Source organism: Pituophis catenifer, unplaced genomic scaffold, assembly GCF_029215685.1.
Source record: "Pituophis catenifer annectens isolate HBS135680 unplaced genomic scaffold, rPitCat1.0.hap2 SCAF_9, whole genome shotgun sequence".
NCBI classification, from domain to species: domain Eukaryota; kingdom Metazoa; phylum Chordata; class Lepidosauria; order Squamata; family Colubridae; genus Pituophis; species Pituophis catenifer.
The window spans coordinates 2,812,647-2,831,062 of NW_027256889.1; the positions used below are offsets into that span (position 1 = coordinate 2,812,647).

The following is an 18,416-nucleotide window of genomic DNA, read 5'->3' on the forward strand; positions in this document are numbered from 1 at the left end:
CAGCTCTCTGGAACCAGTTACCTTCTGAGATCCGGACCATCCCCACCCTATTGGCCTTCCGAAAAGCGGTGAAGACCTGGCTTTTCCGGCAGGCCTGGGGCCGTTGATCTCGCTCATGCGATCCGGCGAGATGCGGCCATGAATGGTGTGAATGAGTTTTAATTGTTTTTAATGTTTTTATATATGGTTTTTAAATGCATTGTAAGCCGCCTTGAGTCTTCGGAGAAAGGCGGCATACAAGTTGAACAAATAAACAAATAAATATATATATATTTAGGTGATAAGTTGGAGGTTCATTTCTTCATGTAATCTTGTCTTCCCAGCCTTATGCAGACCCCGTCCACGACCCCACTTGGCGCTGGTGGAAGAACCAGAAAGAAGAGGCAGTAAGGAGAAAACAACAATGAAAAAAAAAAACCCAAGTGTCATTTCTCAGCCTTCGCACTACTTAATCCTCTTTCCAAGCCTGCCTGGCAAAATTATGGAAAAACAGTCCAACAGGCCACAAAAGTGCAGTTGTTGGGTTGGGTTGCCGTGGGAGGCTGCTAAATTCGCCCCATTCCCATAAAATGTGCTTCATGAACGCAACGGAAAGTCAAACGTGAAGCATAAAATCAACCCTTCTGGAACTTACTTGGTCTCTCCCACCCTCTCCCCCTTTTTTTTCCTCCGCACCCTCCAGGAATATTTTAACTACATGGCAAGCAACTGGAAATCATTGGGAGGTATCTTCGTGGACATGAACAACTATGCCAAAATTTACAACTTGATGCCACAAAACGATCTGCCCAGAAATCTCTATCTGGACAAGAATACAGCTTACACTTTTAACGTGTTCCTGACCATCAGAACAGCCAGAGAGAGCCGTAAGGAAGGGTGGCTGATTAGGGGAGCATCCCTTCCCTCCTTTCCCTCCCTCCCTCCGTCCCTCCCTCATTCAGTTTATAGGAATTCCCATCTCAAATTCATGACTCTGGGCAGCTAACAAGACTTAAAAACAAGATTAAAAGTCACATTTTAAAAACAATTACTATAACAGTTGGTATGTTCCAAGAAGGCAATCTGTGTTTTAACCTTGCTGTGATGTTGAATTCATTACTTTTATTTATGCTTAGTAGATCTATTAGCTGCTTAGCTAGATCTACTAACTGCTGAGCTAGATCCACAGAGAGGAGGGGGGGGGTCAAGCTATTTTCCAAAGTACCCGAAGGCCAGAGAAGGAATAATGGATGGAAACTGATCAAGGAGAGGTTCAACTTGGAAATAAAGGAGAAATTTTCTGACAGTGAGAACAATCAGTGGAACAGAAGTTGCCTTCGGAAGTTGTGGGAGCTTCATCATTGGAGGCTTGCAAGAAGAGTTTAGACTGCCATTGGTCAGAAATGGTGTAGGGTCTCCTGCTTGGGTGGGGGGTTGGACTAGATGACTTACAAGGTCCCTTAAAATTCTGTTAATCTGTAATTTATGGATTGTGCAAAGCTTGGTTAGCTTCACCTTGGTTAATTGGGGTAGGGGAATTGTGTGTGTGTGTATGTGAATGTGTCTCTGCAACTGTCATTAATATGAGTCAGTTGCCAAGCATCTGAATTTTAATCACGTGGCCACGGGGATGCTGCAATGGTGTGTGAAAAATGGTCATAGGTCAGTGGTGGAATTCAGTTTTTTTTTTTTACTACCGGTTTGGTGGGGGGTGACAGGGGAAGAATACTGCAAAATCCCCATTCCCTCCCCACTCCTGGGGGAAGGATATTGCAAAATCCCCATTCCCCCCCCCCTCTGGGGCCAGCCAGAGGTGGTATTTGCCGGTTCTCCGATCTACTCAAAATTTCCGCTACCGGTTCTCCAGAACCTGCTGGATTTCGCCCGTCATAAGTCCCTTTTTTTCAGTGCTGTCTTAGCATTAGCAATAGCACTTAGGCTTATATACAGTGCTTTACAGCTCTCTTGAAGCGGTTTATAAAGTCAGCATATTGCCCCCCAACAATTTTGGGTCTGCCCCCTGCCTTTTACCCACATCAGCAGGGCAGAAGGCTGAGTCAACCTTGACCCTGGTGAGATTCAAACTGCTAAATTGCAGGCAGCCGGCAGTTAACAGAAGTAGCCTGCAGTACTGCACTCTAACCACTGCGGCTCACTGTGACTGTGAACAGAGCCTTGGTAGTACAGGGGTTTAAGGCACCCTGTTATTAAGCTGGTTATTAAGACCAGCTGCCTGCAATTACTGCAGGGTTCGAATCTCGCCAAGGCTCAAGGTTGACTCAGCCTTCCATCCTTTCTAAGGTAGGTGAAATGAGGACCCAGTTTGTGGGGGCAATAAGCTGACTTTGTATAAATATACAAAAGGATGAAGGCTATTGCTGAGCACATTGTAAACCGCCCTGAGTCTTCGGAGAAGGGCGGCATATAAATCAAATTAAAAAAAAAAAAAACAGTCACAAAATGAATGGTTGTAAGGCGAGAATTGCCAGTATCTTTCTCCTCCCTGCACAGTCTAGAGGCAGAATGGCTTTTGGAACCGAAGGGACCATTTCTGTATCTCCCTTTGCTTTTGGTGTGGTCCAAGGCAGCTTATTTGAGTGGGAGAAGGGGGTCTCTCGGCTTTCCAGTGTCCCAAACTCTGTGTGTGTGTGTGTGTGTGTGTGTGTACCCATCCTCAGCCGTTGTGCTCTTTTGCCTACAGTGGGAGAAACGGCCGAGGAAAATTCCCTCCACTACATCTGGGTGTCTCTTATTCTGGCCCATCCTGAGTATGTCGAGGCAGTACTGCAGAGGCAGGAACTCATCAGCCGAGGCTCAGTGTTCTATCGGGTAAGACCCAGATAATAACTGATTCTATGGACATGTCCCTCTTCCTTGCAGGATTAGCACTAGCACTGTGTTCTGACCCAGCTCCCCAAACACAACAAACCCTCTGAGGTTAAATCAATGATTCCTTTATTAGGACCGCCAGCAGCCGTGGCAAAAAGTTTCTCTCTCACCACAGGCTAACAAGTCCATCCAGCAGGGAGTTGAATAATTGTCTGCCACATCTATTCATCTCCGCTCCCTGCCTTTTATCCCCAGAGCTAGGGTGGGGCTTCACTAGCAGTGGTGGCTCGTCTGTCCCAAGGACCGGCCCATAGATTTCCACTGTTCTCCTCTCCTCTGCCTTCTGCGCATCCGTGTGTCAGGCACTGGACCCAGCTGTTCCTCCTCCTCCTCATCAGCCACCTCCAGACCTTGGGGCTGTTGACTCTCCATTTGAGGGCTGATGGACGGCCCAGGCTCTGCCTCTGTCTCTATCTCTGCCTGCTTTATTTGGACCAAGATGCCCTACGCACTGTTACTCATGCGCTAGTCACCTCCCGTCTTGACTACTGCAACGCTCTCTACCTAGGGCTGCCCTTGAAGACCACTCGAAGGCTTCAGCTGGTGCAAAATGCAGCCGCGCAGGTTGTGATGGCAGTGTCCCGACACTCCCATGTTACACCCCTCCTGCGCGGCTTGCATTGGTTACCGGTTGCCCTTCGGGTGAGGTTCAAGGTGCTGGTTATCACCTATAAAGCCCTTCATGGCCTAGGCCCGGGATACCTGTCTGACCCCCTGCAGCCAGCGACAATCCCCAATTGCCTGGTGCGTTCCCATAGACAGGGCCGCTTCAGGGTGCCGTCGGCCAGACAGTGTCGGCTGGCGACCCCCAGGGGGAGAGCTTTCTCTGTGGGCGCACCCACCCTCTGGAACCAACTTCTGTTGGAGCTCCGGATGGCCCCCGACCTCCGCTCGTTCCGCCGTGAGTTGAAGACCTGGTTGTTCCGTAGCCTGGACTGATGGGTTTTTTTTTTTAATGAATTTTAAACTGTTTTAAACTGGGTTTTAATTCTATATCGTTTTAATTATGCATTTTACTGTTGTGAGCTTATATATATATATATATATATATATATATATATATATATGTAGGTCTTTGGTTATTCGGGTCTTCTCCCACGTAAAATTGGAAGTGTCTTGGCAACGTTTCGACGAAGTCTCATTCGTCATCTTCAGGCTGGTGTTTTCGGCTTCGTGCTTCTAGGAGCAATGTGTGTGATCGCAGCTGTTTCTTCCTTTTAACTGCCAGTGGGGGTGTGAACTGATTGGATGGGGGGTTGGCTGTGCTCTGATTGGCTGGGGGTGTGTTCTGTTTAGGTGGGGGCTTGGTTGTGTTCGTGTTAGTCTGAGTAGCAGGGGGATTTGAGCTGGTGAACTGTGTTGCTGTTGTTTGGCTTCGTGTTCGTGGCCGTGCCACCTCTTCATGGTGGGTGTCAGTCTGCTTCATGTATGGATTGGAGGGGTTTAAAGTGGCTAATGATGCAGCTGCAGTCTGGCTTCTGGTCCTTGGTCGTGGCTCATTATCAGTGTGGGTTTGAGTCTGCTTTCTGCGTGGATGTGTGGTGGTGACATCCTGTGTGGCTCTCGTGAGTGTGGGTCTGGTGTCATTCGTCGTGTTAGGGACTCGTTTGTCAATAAGGGCGGGTTTCCAAATGGCTGGTAGGCGGGAGGTATCGTCTCGTTTGTTCATGCTGTGTGGGCGTTTTTCTATCTCGATGGCTTCTCTGATTATTCTGTTGTTGAAGTGTTCAGTTTTGGCGATAGTTCTGGTCTTTTTAAAGTCAATATCATGTCCTGTGGCTTTAAGGTGTTGGACCAGGGAAGAGGTTGGTTCCTCTTTTCTGACTGAGTTCTTGTGTTCTTCTATGCGTGCACTTATTCTTCTGTTGGTTTGTCCGATGTATGTGGTGTATGTATGTATCGGTTTGTGCAGAATGCTGTCTTGATGTTATGTTTGTAGAATAAGTGCACGCATAGAAGAACACAAGAACTCAGTCAGAAAAGAGGAACCAACTTCTTCCCTGGTCCAATATATATAAATAAATAAATTTAAGTAACTTTAAAGCCTGTGGACATCAACTCCCAGAATTCCCCAGCCAGGCTGGTTCATGAATGGTGGGGAAAAAATCAGCCTCTGTATATATGCGAACTGCGCTCTTGGGCAACTTTCACATGTACCTGACTTCTCCCCACCCCCAACAGATAACCATTAGAGACAATGGGAATTACCCAAGGCAGCAACTCAGTGGGAAGAACCTTCTGAAGAGCTCAGCTGGCATAAAGGTGAGGCTTCATCAGCAGCTCTGGAAATCCATAGATCTCTATTCTATATAGGTTAGCCTTGGTTTTAGTTGATTGATTGATTAATTGGCCTCACCTTTGTCGCTTTATAAGGAAGTCACGATGGTGAACATACCTAGTCCTCCTCCCTCCTCTCATTGTCCCCACAGCAACAAGCCTGGGAGGTGGGTTGGGATGAGGAAAAGTGACTGGGCCAAAGTCACCCAGCTGGTGTTCATGCCTAAGGCAGCTCTAGAACTCACAGTCTCCTAGTGATTGGGGCAGAGTCACCCAGCTGGCTTCCATGCCTAAAGTGGGACTAGAACTCCCAGTCTCCTGGTGATTGGCCCAAAGTCACCCAGCTGGCTTCCATGCCTAAAGTGGGACTAGAACTCCCAGTCTCCTGGTGATTGGCCCAAAGTCACCCAGCTGGCTTCCATGCCTAAAGTGGGACTAGAACTCCCAGTCTCCTGGTGATTGGCCCAAAGTCACCCAGCTGGCTTCCATGCCTAAAGTGGGACTAGAACTCCCAGTCTCCTGGTGATTGGCCCAAAGTCACCCAGCTGGCTTCCATGCCTAAAGTGGGACTAGAACTCCCAGTCTCCTGGTGATTGGCCCAAAGTCACCCAGCTGGCTTTCATGCCTAAGGTGGAACCAGAACTCACAACCACACCAGCTTCTAACCTAGTGCCACAACCACTGGACCAAGCTTGGCCCCTTTAAATCTCTAGTCGTTTACTTTTCACCTCTGGCCAAGAGCAATAGCAATAGCCCTTAGACGTACATACCACTTCATAGTGCTTTTACAGCTCTGTGTTTACACCCCTCAGTTTACAAAGTCAGCCTCTTGCCCCCAACAATCTGGGTCCACATTTTACCAACCTTGGAAGGATGGAAGGCTGAGTCAATCTTGAGCCGGTGAGATTTGAACTGCCAAACTGCAGCTAGTAGTCAGCGGAAGTAGCCTGCAGCACTGCACTCTAACCACTGCGCCACCTCGGCTCTTAGAGGTGCCTGTTCTGTCTTACTTATTAGCTGGTGAAACCGTTCTTTCTACTTCCTTCCTCTGAGAGACCCATGAAGCTTTTGTCCATTTTTCTCAGGTGGTCAATTCGGAACTGTCCTGTTATCACCATGAAAACCTGTCTCCAGGGTTGAAGGTAATGTTAATTCCCCTTAAGGCCATTTCTTTCCATTTTCTTTTCCTTCCACAACAGCCAACCAACAGGGAGATAGCACAGAATGACTGATTTATTTTAAACCACTGAACATTGAAGCAATTGATAACAACACGCGTGGTGTAAAATACAGAATAAAATTAGTAAAAAACAAAACAAAACGGTATTAGAGCTTCAAGACTTCCCAGTTGGAATTTCTTCCGTTAGAGCAGGTTTCTGCCAAACTTGGCAACTTTTAAGACTTGTGGACTTCAATTCCCAGAATTCCCTCCCAGTCAGCAAAGCTGGGAGTTTGAAGTGGGCAAGTTTAGACACCCCTGTCATAGAGGAACTTGACAGTAATAATATAATAGACTTGGAAGAGACCTTGGAGGTTTTCTAGTCCAACCCTCTGCTCAAGCAGGATACCCTATATCAGGGGTCTCCAACCTTGGTAACTTTAAGACTTGTGGACTTCAACTCCCAGAATTCCTCAGCTGGCTGAAACTGAAACTCCTCTCCTCTGCTTGTGTTTTGCATTTGGAACAGATTTCTTTTCAGGTGGGGAGGGGGAGTAGAACTCCTTAGCCTCAGAGCGTGTTAATAATAATATAGGAAATACTAATGCTCTGATGGTCATTTCAAAAAATCCTTTCTTAGTGAGCACCTAGAAGCCAAGAGGAACATACGTGGCAAATTTCAAGTTTATAGGCTTTATAGTTCTGGAGATTTTGTGACGATGTGTGAGTGGTTATTTCGCTTTTATATATATAGATTTTTACCCACTACCTAGGAACATCTGTAAAATGGATTCTGTACATGGATAGATATGTCATCTACAGAGAGGTAGCTATGACTTTTCAAAAGTCATGCCTAAAAAATGCACAGCTGTAAGGAAAGTTGCATAGAGAGAGTTCTTGACTTCGTCTAGAGGCAGTTCATACTTAAAAAGTACCAAAACCAGCGACTTATGACTGGGCCTCGCATTTACCACTATCGCAACATCACACGATCCCACGGTTACCAAAATTGTGATAGGGAAGGAATGTTTTTTGTGGGTTTTTTTTTTTTAAAAAAATGTTCCTCTCTTTTCCTAGCCTTGGGCCTTGGCTTTGAAAGGAGGAAAAGGCCCCTTTGATTTTGGTTGATTTTTTGCTGCCATTTCTTTTGGCGGGAAATCGGATTTTTAAAAAACGGGTGTGTTATACCTCAATGTGAAAGAGAAGGAATTTATAAATTCATCGCTCACCCACTTTCTCCCCCCACCTCCACTCCCCCAGGGTACTGATACATTGAGGATTCATATTGGATGCCCCCCAGGCAAGAGATTGGCGTTTGACATCACTCATACGAAGAATTACACCACGGAGAAGAACAAGCGCTACTTTGACTGTGTTGAGCCAGATCCAGAAATGCCCTGTTTTTTCTTCAGCGATGGTAAGTGGCTTTGCATCTCCTCCCTTCCCCCCCCCAACTCCTCCTCTTCACAAACCCAACTCCCTTCTAGCACTGATAATGTTCCCTAGTTGGGCCATGAAACATCTGCAGGAAAACTACAAGCTCAGAGATCACCAAGGACCCCACAGTCTTCCTCTTCCTTCTCCTCCTCTTCCTCCTCCTCTTCCCCCCTTCTCTTTCCTTTTCCTTTTCCTTCTCTCCTCCTCCTCCCTCCTCCTCCTCCTCCTCACTGCAAACCCTATTCCCCTGTAGCCAGTGGTGGGAGTCAAGTAATTTAACAACCGGTTCTCTGCCTTAATGATTTCTTCCAACAACCAGGAAGCAGGCTTGGCCTAATCTCCTCCCTCTTTTAATATATAAATTTTAAATCTGTTCTTAAATTATTGGGGTGTTTTAATTTGTCTGGGCCAAAAAATGATTTAATTCGATTTTAACTGGTTTTTTAAATTTTTGTATTTATGTATCTTATTGCTTGGCTGTTCACCGCCCTGAGTCCTTCGGGAGTAGGGCGGTATACAAATCAAATAAATAAAATAAAATAAATAAATAACCAGTTTGCCAAACTGCTCAGAAAGTTAACAACCGGTTCTCCCGAAGTGGTGCGAACTGGCTGAATCCCACCACTGCCTGTAGCACTGATGATGTTCCCTAGTTGGGTCATGAAACATCTGCAGGAAAACTACAAAGCTCAGAGATCACCAAGGACCCCACAGTCTTCCTCTTCCATCTCCTCCTCCTCTTCCTCCTCCTCTTCTTCTCTTTTGCTTTGTTATCATCATTTTCATTATTGCCAGTAATAGAGACAACCATGTTTCCATCCCATTCCTGGAATCTACCATCATTCAGGGAATCCAGGTTAGAGGCCAACATAGTTAGGACAAAGCCTCTCTGCATTCATCTATGCGTGCATGTCTAAAGTTGCCCTGTGCCTAATCCTAAATTACTCAGAAAGCACGAGATGCAAAAAACAAACCAACATGTGAATCCAGTTCCTCCAGAGCCAGCTTCAAGGATTGGTGTTGGATTTGAACCAATCACATGCTGGAAACCTTTCGAGAGACAGGCCGGGAACCCCAGCGCAACCCCTGCCGTGTTCCCATCTACTCCAGTTTGGGAACTTGGAGCAAGTTTGTTTGTTTGTTTTCCTTTGCAGTGTTCTACCCGTTCTTCTTGATCCAAGACATGGTGACTGGAGACTCAGGACGATTCCATGGCAGGTAAGAGTGGTGGGGACAGGTCTCCATGGCCTTGTAGAGTTGGGAACTGGGGTTGGGGTGGAGAACGGAGCATTGCCTTTGGAGTCTGGGCAATAAGAGGTAGAAGAGGAAGAAGACTGGTTGAAGGAAGTGCCTACATCAGCATCAGAAGGCTGGCTCTCGCTCTCTCTCTTTCCCCCCCCTCCCCTTCTCCCTGCCCCTCTGTATGTGTGTGTGTGTGTATGTGTGTGTGTGTGTGTGAGAGAGAGAGAGAGGAGTGGTGGCAGCTTTGATCAGCCTAATAGTGAATCATTGCCCAGAGCTGGCTGGGGAATTCTGGGAGTTGAAGTCCACACATGTTCACATCGCTGAGGTTGAGCAATCTTTAGAGAATCTGCTTTGGCAATCGGTGGCTTTTCAGTTCCTGCTATCTAAAACCTGCGGGGTGGGGGGAGAAGACCCAAAAAGAGAGGTGTGGTTTCATCTCAGCTGTGTCAGCATTCTAATGCTGCCATAAAGAGGAGAAGATGAGGCTTGACTTTTCACCTACTTATTTTCTCTGTAGATAATATCCCCTAGGAGATGGGATGGGAGGGGGGACATTCCTGTGGGTTGAAGTCAGGAGCTGGGGAGACTGACTTGGAAGATGGCCAATGAGACGCTGAGAATTGGGGAACGGAAAGGGAAGGGTTTGGGGTCAGAGGGTTAGTATCGGCTGCGACGAAGTCGGGGCCAGATTGTCGTACTCAATAAATGGAAGATTTCAGCAAAGATTAATTGTTTGGGAATGCAATTTATTTGAGATGACATCGGAACCTGACAAGCTGTGCAAATCATATTTAACCAAAAGGGGGAGGGGGGAATTGTGTAAATTGGCTGAAGTAACAATGATGTTGTTGAAGACGTGGCTTTTTCATCAAATGGACTGACCCGTTGAGGGGGTTTTACATTGTAATAATTTTAATTGGATTTTAACTTATATTTAATTCATATTGTTGAATTTTTTATCTTGTAAGCCGCCCTGAGTCCTTCGGGAGAAGGGCGGCATATAAATTGCAATAAAATAACAAATAAATAAATAAATAAATAAATAAATAAATAAATAAATAAATAAATAAATAAATAAATAAATAAATAAATAAATAAATAAATGTGATTGTTACATCACAGAACAATTAATTAATCAGTGAGAAGAATTAGCCTTCAGAAGTTGTGGGTGCTTCATCACCGGATGTTTTTAAGAAGAGACCGGACAGCCATTGGTCTGGAACGAGACAACAGGGTTTCCTGTTTGAGCCAGGGGGTTGGACTAGAAGACCTCCAGGGTCCCTCCCAGCTCTATTCTGAACCTGAATCTTCCGTCTTCCTTGTTCTCTTGACAGCTACCTCTTTAGCATCATTGGCGGAGGTGCCTTTTCTAAGAGCAACATCCGATACTTCACTCAGGAAGAGATCGTAAAGTACAACACTGTCAGGTGACTTTTCAGCAGGCCGCTCCGTAGACCCAGTCTGAATTGAATTTGGACACACACACACACACACACACACACAGAGAGAGAGAGAGAACTGTGTGCACTGCTCTGTTCTGCGCTTGCTGCAGCTTCCGAACAGTCTTCTAGGGTAGTCCCCTATAGAGCGCGTGGCAGTCAGGAGTGGAGGATCTGCTGCAAAAAACGGGTGAGGGGTGGGGTGGGGGGAAGGGGCGGTGGATTCCTGATGTGGACCTTTGCAAAGCCCAACTTTGTCTTTGATCTGTATTCGGCTTCCCTAGTAATTCGTCAGCTTTGATATGGGCGAGAGCCGACATAGAAATTGATGAAACCAACGAGGAAGGATTCCCGGTCCTCTCTGAAAGCAACTCTGGAATTGTGTAAGCTCGACTGTGAAAGATACGCTTTTGTCCGTTTGGGTTTGTACAGTCTTCAAATTCTCACCTCCGGTGAAAGAGGCTTGGATATAGACCAACAACCAAATAGGAAACAATAGCCATAGCACTTAGAGTTTGATTTATATACCGCTTTGCAGGGCTTTACAGCCCTTTCTAAGCGGTTTACAGAGTCAGCCTCTTGCCCCCACCACAATCTGGGTCCTCATTTTACCGACCTTGGAAGGATGGAAGGCTGAGTCGACCCTGAGCCAGTCAAGATCAAACTCCTGGCAGTGGGTAAAAGTTAGCCTGCAATGCTGCATTCTAACTACTGCACACCATGGAAGGGAGGGAGGGAGGAAGGAAAGAAGTTAGGAAGGGAGGGAGGGAGGGAGGGGGAAAAGGAAGAGCAATAGCCTTATATACCACTTCACAGTGCTTTCCAGCCCCTCTCTAAGAGGTTTACAGAGTCATCCTATTGCCTTCAACAATCTGGGTCCTCATTTTACCCACCTTTTTGGAAGGATGGAAGGCTGAGTCAACCTTGAATAACAATACCCCAATCAAGAAGCTACCCTGTGGAATGAACTGCCCCCGGAAATATGTAAGATCTCCGACCTCCGGGTGTTTCGTTGCGCATTGAAGACCCTGTTGTTCCGCCAGGCCGGGCTATCAACATAATGATTTTAAATTGGGGTATTTTAAATTTTTGGGGTTTTAAACCGGCCAAATCTATTTAATTATTTTAATTTTTAATCATTGTTGTGTCTTGTGTTTTTAAATTGGCTGTACACCGCCCTGAGTCCTTCGGGAGAAGGGCGGTATAGAAATAAAATTATTATTATTTATTTATTATTATTACCAACTCAGACAAAAAAATCAAACTCTAAACAACAGCCTAATCAGGGAATTCCCCAAGACCACTCCCACCGACACTGACAGGGCAACCCACTGTTTATAAACAGAGCAAATCCCACACCTTTCTAGCCCTGATAATGTTTCCTAGTTGGCTCCGGGTAGCCCCCCCACCCCCCGACCTTTGCTCCTTCCGCCGTGACCTTAAAACATGGCTGTTTCGCCAAGCTGGCCTGGACTGAACGGGGTTTTAATGGGAATTTTAGTTTTTATTGTTGAATTTTAATTGGACTTGTTGTTTATTGTTGTGAGCCGCCCTGAGTCCTTGTGGAGAAAGGGCAGCATATAAGTCCGATAAGAAAGAAAGAAAGAAAGAAAGAAAGAAAGAAAGAAAGAAAGAAAGAAAGAAAGAAAGAAAGAAAGAAATGTCTGCAAGAAAACAACCAAGCTCAGAGAGCACCACGGACCCCACAGCTAGTTTCCTAATTAAGAAGTTCCCCAATTAAATAATTCCCTACTCAAGGAATTAACAAAGAGAAAACCACACTCCCACAACATTGGCAAGGAAAGCCGTTTGTATATAAAGAGAGAGAGCAAACCCCCACTCCCTTCTAGCACTGATGATGTTACCTAGTGGGGTAATGAAACGTCTGCAAGAACACCGCCAAGCTCTGAGAGTTTCAAGGGCGCCCCACAGGTTGGGTTCTCTCTAATTGAAGCTTTTACAATTGGGTTGGTAGAATAAATGAAAGGGGTTTAGCTCACACAGAGTGCCGTGCTTTGCAACTTAGAGCTTTGTGTGAACCAGCGGTGAAATCTACTTACCTTCGCTACCGGTTCAGGAGCGGGAGCGGGAGCGTGCTATGCGTGTGCGTGCTATATGCATGTGCGTCTCTTCTGCGTATGTGCAGACCCTTCACCACATGCGCAGAGGGTAAAAAAACGGGACGTAATGAGATCCCAGCGGGTGGGCGGAGCCTCCCGCTGCCGGTGCTACCAGTTCGGCGAGCCGGATAGAACCGGGCGGATTTCACCACTGGTGTGAACCCTGCCTTGTTTTCATTCAGGATTCCTTCAGCACAGAGTTCCTTTTTAACTCCCCTTACTGGATTGTACTGTACACCACCCAAACCCAATCTTTAAAATTTTTTTTTAAAAAAAAACAGGATTCCACCCAGAGATATGAAGCATCCCATTGTAGGATCTTGCCTGGCAGAAATTCTCTTTTTCCCTTTAGGTGGATTTGTCAGAAAAATTCTCCGTGTTACGATATCGTCCCCCAAAGTATGGCCACTCCCGATTATTACTTTGTGATAAAAGTCTCCAACAGGTACTTGTGATTTTTTTTTTTTTTAAATTTGATTTATATGCCGCCCTTCTCCGGAGACTCAGGGCGGCTTACAATGCGTTAAGCAATAGCCTTCATACTTTTGTATATTTTATACAAAGTCAGCTTATTTCCCCCACAAACTGGGTCCTCATTTCACCTACCTTAGAAAGGATGGAAGGCTGAGTCAACCTTGAGCCTTGGAGAGATTCGAACCAGCAGTAAATTGCAGGCAGCTGGTCTTAATAACAGGGTGCTTTAGACCACTGTACTACCAAGGCTCTTTGATGTAGATGTAGAAACTGATTACTCTGTCCGTAGTGGGGTGAAATCATGCCAGAAGGGGCACAGAGAGCCTTTTTTAAGGATGTCTGTGTCTGTGTGCACGTCTGTGCATATGCGTGTAGCATGTCGCCATTGAATTACTAGCCTGCTGCAAGAGTGAGGCCCACGATCTGGAGACTGTTGGATTATGTAGAACAGTGTTTCTCAACTTCAGTAATTTTAAGATGGGTGGGGTAGGGGAAGGAGTGGCAGAACCTGAGACCAGAATTAAAAGAGGAATCGGCCTAGAATCCCTACATAGCCACAAATGAACTAAGTCCAACTTCCCTTGAATTCCGATGACCCTTATCTAACTCCAAGCAGGTGCTAAATGTTAGTCGAGAAGATTCCTCTGCTTAGGCATGACTAGCAGTAAATAAAATTTCGTTGGATCTTTACGTGTGGATTCAGTCTTTCACGCCTGACCAGGTGGACTTCAAGTCCCAGAATTCTGGGAGCTGAGGTTCAACTTCTTAAAGTTGCCCCGGTCGAGAAACACGGATGTAGAAAACTAGGAGGGAAGAGCCTGCGATGAGATTTAATCACTGTGAGGTGAGGGAAAACTTTTTTAAAAAAAGGACGGTGTCAGGGTTCCAAGTAATACACCCATAGCAAACAGAACTCCGAGGTAGGTAAATTCCTCAAAGAACAGTTTTATCGGATATATCATTTTGGCACAGGCTGGTGAAAACTGACTCTGAATGTTCCCACAGTTTTCACCTAATTACAAGTAATTCCCCAAACAGTCAGTCACATGGTCAAATCAAGGTACCGTCCGGTTGCCTGGTAACTTCACTCCTCCTCTCTCCAACCATCTGTGGGAATGTCCTTGGTTCCCAGGAGAAAGTATTTTGACCCCAGCTATCTCTATCCCCCCCTCCCTATCCCTCAGCTCCAATATGGCAACACTGAAGCCCCCAAATGCCCTCAGTCAGGTCAGCTTCAGGGTTGACAGACGGATGTTTTGCTCCGGTGGCCCACCTCTCTCTCTTCTTGTCTGCTTCCATAGGGGGGTCGACCAAACCACCTACTGCGACTATGCCTTGGAGTTCATCGTTCACATCCACGGCCTGCGCCTCAGCCCCACCCGGGCCCTGTACATAATGAAGGTAAGATAGCTGGGCTTTGATTTACGGGACCGCCTACTACCACAAGCAGCCTCCCACCGGCCAGTACGCTCTCATAGAGAGAGGCTCCTCCGGGTGCCGTCAGCTAAACAGTGTCGACTGGCGGCCTCCAGGGGGAGGGCCTTCTCTGTGGGGGCACCCACTATCTGGAACGAGCTCCCCCCCCAGAGATACGGAGGATCCCGGATCTACGCACCTTCCGCCGTGCTCTTAAGATTCTTCTATTCCAGCAAGCCGGCCTGGCCTAATTTTCTCCCCTGTTTTAAAATTCTTTTACATCGAAATTTTAATTTGTTTTAAATTATTGGGATTTTTTAATTGTCTTGGGCTAAATTATTTAATCTGGTTTTAATTATATCTTTTAACTTTTGTATTTATGTATTTTATTTTGTGCCTGTTCACCGCCCTGAGTCCTTCGGGAGTAGGGCGGTATATAAATCTAATCAAAGACAAAGACAAAGACAGACAAAGGTGTCAGGGTTCCAAGTAATCCACCCATAGCAAGCAAAACTCCGAGGCAGGTAGATTCCTCAAAGAATAGCTTTATTGGATATATCATATCGGCACAGATCTGGTGAAAAATGACTCTGAAGGTTCCCACGGTTTTCACCTGATTAAAAATAAACGTTTTTTCATTTTCTCAAAACAATCAGTCACATGGTCCAATCACCACTCCGTCTGGTTGCCCGGTGACCTCACTCCTCCTTCCTCTGACCAGGTGTGAGAATGTCCTTGGTTCCCAAGAGAAAGTATTCTATTTTGGCTACAAAGTCCCAGCTATCTGAAATCCCCCCCTCCCTATCCCTCAGCTCCAGTGTGGCCACACTGAAGCTCCAAGATGGCTTCGGTCAGGTTCAGGGCAGGGGTGGGTTCTAAATACCTTTACTACCATTTCGCAACGGGGCCGCGTGCGCTCTTCTGCACACGTGCGCACTCTTCTGTGCATGCCTGATGACATCGGGGTCGGTGGGCGGAGCCTCCCGCTGGTTTTACTACCGGTTCTATAGAACCGGTGCGAACCGGGGGCAACCCACCACTGGTTCAGGGGTAGTGTGAAGGGCAACCCTGTTGAGAAGCATAGTCCACATGTAAATGGAAGGCGAAGAGCCAGCGAACTCAGCAAGGAGACTCTTGACAAGTGTTGTGTGTCCTCAGCCCCAGAAACACCCCACCCCCACCCCGGTTGTTCCCCTCCGGGATTGGGAGGCTAAGTGCTTTGTTGTTCTACCAAAAAAGACTGTGGTTTAGTGACAGGAGGATCTACTGACATACCTACCAGTGGTCATGAATTCATTCCTGGCTTTTCCAGGGCAACGTCGCCCTCTGAAATCCAAATTTTTTTGGGGGTGGGTGGGTGGGCATTCCCAGGTAGAGCTGGGAGGCAGAGTTAAGCTCAGCAGCAGCTTAGAATCATTAGATTGCCACTTCCAACCCCTCTTGAATTCCACAGAGCCTTATCCGGCTCCAATTTAGTATTAGTATTGATCTTCAGTTGACTAGATTCTTGTTGTTCGGGCTCGAGCATGAAATCTTCCAACTACAACTTAATTAATGAACGATGTGGATCCTTTGCGTCCGACACGGCATAAAACAAGCAGGTCAACCTCCCACATTCTTAAAGACAAATGCAAAGAGATGACGTATCATCTCAGGGTGGACATCTCGGGGGAAATACTTCGGGGGAAATTAACTCAGAGAAGTGCTCATTCATTCATTCATTCATTCATTCATTCAAAACATCTATGTGGCCACCCATCTTCTATGAAACTCTGGGTGGTTCCCAACCGTTATGGCAGAACCGTATTCAAGGCTACTTCGGTAACCCCCGGTTCAAAGGGCAGGATCTTTTTTTTTTTTGTTTTTTTTGTTATAGCCCGTGTTCATCAAAATGCCATTTCTTTCTCCATAAAACCGATATGCCACTGTTTTCGCCTGAAGGCGACTCTATAGGCGGCTTACAATCATAAAAAAATAAGATAAACCCTTAAAATCGGCGTGAAAATTGTTTCAATAGGGAGGAAGGAAGCAAGGTGCACATGAAAAGGACGTGGGATCTTATCGTGGTCCGGTGTTTTCTCAGTCTTAACAAATTGAAGACGTGCAGACTTCAACTCCCAGAATTCCCATGCAGGCATTTCTGACTGGGCGGATTCTGGGAGTTGAAGTCCACACATCTTCAAGTTCCCAACTTTGAGAAACATTGTCTTAAGCCATTAACAGTCTTCAGAATGACACACTCCTGTTGTCAGAGCTAGGTTTTCAAGCCCTTTCAGAAGACCAAAAGGGCCTGCCCAGATCTCACCTGGTGGGAGGTTGGGGTGTCGTCCGCCTCCCCCAAATTATTCTCCCCTCCCTAACTAAAATGAAGGCTGAGCATTCCTGGGCCAACAGGATACGAAGACCATGGCAACGGGGCTGCTCAGCCCACCCTTCTTTCTCTCCTCTTTCCTTCTCTCAGATTTCAATGGCTGTCGTCATCGGACTGGTCGTCCTGTATATCTTCGTTGACGCAGTGGCCCCTTGGGTTAAAGAATACTGGAAGAAGTTGGTAAAGAAAATTGAGGAAACTATGGCATTTCGGGCAGGTGAGTTTCTAACCACTGGCCTCTTGGGACTGCTTCCTTGACATTTCGCCCAAACCTACGGCAAACTAAAAAGCGGTTTTGAGCCTGAGGCTACGTATGGCAGATTTGCCCAACCAGGGACCTTTGAGAAGGTGGGACCTTTGTCTCCAGAGTCACCTCTGCTTCCTTGGAACCCTTGGCATCTTGCTCAGGGACTCCTAGCGAGCCCGCACCTTTCATGCCCGGGGTCAAGAATTAAAAACTGCATCTGCTTCTTTGCCACATGACTGCTTAGTCGAGGGGTGTCAAACTCAATTTCATTTGAGGACCACATCAGGGCTGTGGTTGACCACGGGGTGGGAGTGGAGGATAGGGGTGACCAACTGGGTGAGCGTGGCCAGATTGACGCCATTCCCCAAACAGCCGGCATGTTTCCTTTTCGTCTGTGCGTGAGCAGTGTGTGAGTTGGGCTAGATCAGTGTTTCTCAACCTTGGAAGCTTGAAGATGGGTGGACTTCAACTCCCAGAATCCCCCAGGCTGGGGGATTCTGGGAGTTGAAGTCCACCCATCTTCAAGCTTCCAAGGTTGAGAAACACTGGACTAGATGACCTCCAAGATCCCTTCCCATTCTGTTACTGTCCCTATTACTGAATTCTTAACTCTCGTGTCTTTTCCCCGTGTCTTTTTCTTACCAGAATCCAGCCTCACCTTCTCCTCTTCCTTCACCAGTCAAGGATCCCTTCAGCAACTGCCTTCCGACATCAGTTCCGGGGACCCTGCCACTCTCCAATTTACTCAGTCTCACTCCAAAAAAATACCACAACACCATGGGGCACACTAGAGCTTTCCGTGGCTTGCCAGATTCATCAGACTGTGAGGTTTTCTGGTGCCTGGGTCTGTCATCTTATGTCTCTGGTAATTGTCCGAGAAAGAGCGGCTCCTTTATCATCGTTTCTCAAGATGGAGGGTTTCGGCAATGGGGAGGAAACTTTTAAGCACCAGCTGTCTGATTTTGGGAACAAGGTTGCGCTGCGAGGCTGCAGGTATATATTTATATATACCTTTTGTCCGTGAGCAAATTATTATTTGGTTGCAAGTCTTGCAAAAGATTCCAAAGTCATCTATGGCAGGGGTCTCCAATCTTGGGCACTTTAAGACTTGTGGACTTCAACTCCCAGAATTCCTCAGCTTTGCTGGCTGAGGAATTCTGGGAGTTGAAGTCCACAAGTCTTAAAGTGCCCAAGGTTGGAGACCCCTGATCTATGGCCAGTACCACACCTATCAAGATCAGTTGACACACCAAAAGTAGGCAACTATCACAACCATGGAAACCCTCCTGAAATGCAGCCGAAGTATCTTTTTCATTGAGGGTGGAGGGATCAGTCAGGAACAGATCTTGAGTTTAATTTAATT

General features: G+C 46.6%; 1 protein-coding gene across 1 annotated transcript in view; it reads left to right on the forward strand.

The window, feature by feature from the left end:
* CATSPERG (cation channel sperm associated auxiliary subunit gamma) overlaps positions 1–17,844 on the forward strand; it is a 46,628-nt gene extending 28,784 nt beyond the window's left edge. Inside the window, exons 18-30 of the mRNA XM_070949760.1 lie at positions 324–386; positions 683–866; positions 2,681–2,808; positions 5,050–5,130; positions 6,231–6,287; positions 7,565–7,721; positions 8,896–8,959; positions 10,321–10,413; positions 10,710–10,808; positions 12,898–12,990; positions 14,321–14,420; positions 16,897–17,023; positions 17,699–17,844. Of these exons, the coding sequence (XP_070805861.1) occupies positions 324–386; positions 683–866; positions 2,681–2,808; positions 5,050–5,130; positions 6,231–6,287; positions 7,565–7,721; positions 8,896–8,959; positions 10,321–10,413; positions 10,710–10,808; positions 12,898–12,990; positions 14,321–14,420; positions 16,897–17,023; positions 17,699–17,844 (1,392 nt within the window). The remainder of the gene's footprint in view (positions 1–323; positions 387–682; positions 867–2,680; positions 2,809–5,049; positions 5,131–6,230; positions 6,288–7,564; positions 7,722–8,895; positions 8,960–10,320; positions 10,414–10,709; positions 10,809–12,897; positions 12,991–14,320; positions 14,421–16,896; positions 17,024–17,698) is intronic.
* Positions 17,845–18,416: the final 572 nt, after the last annotated feature.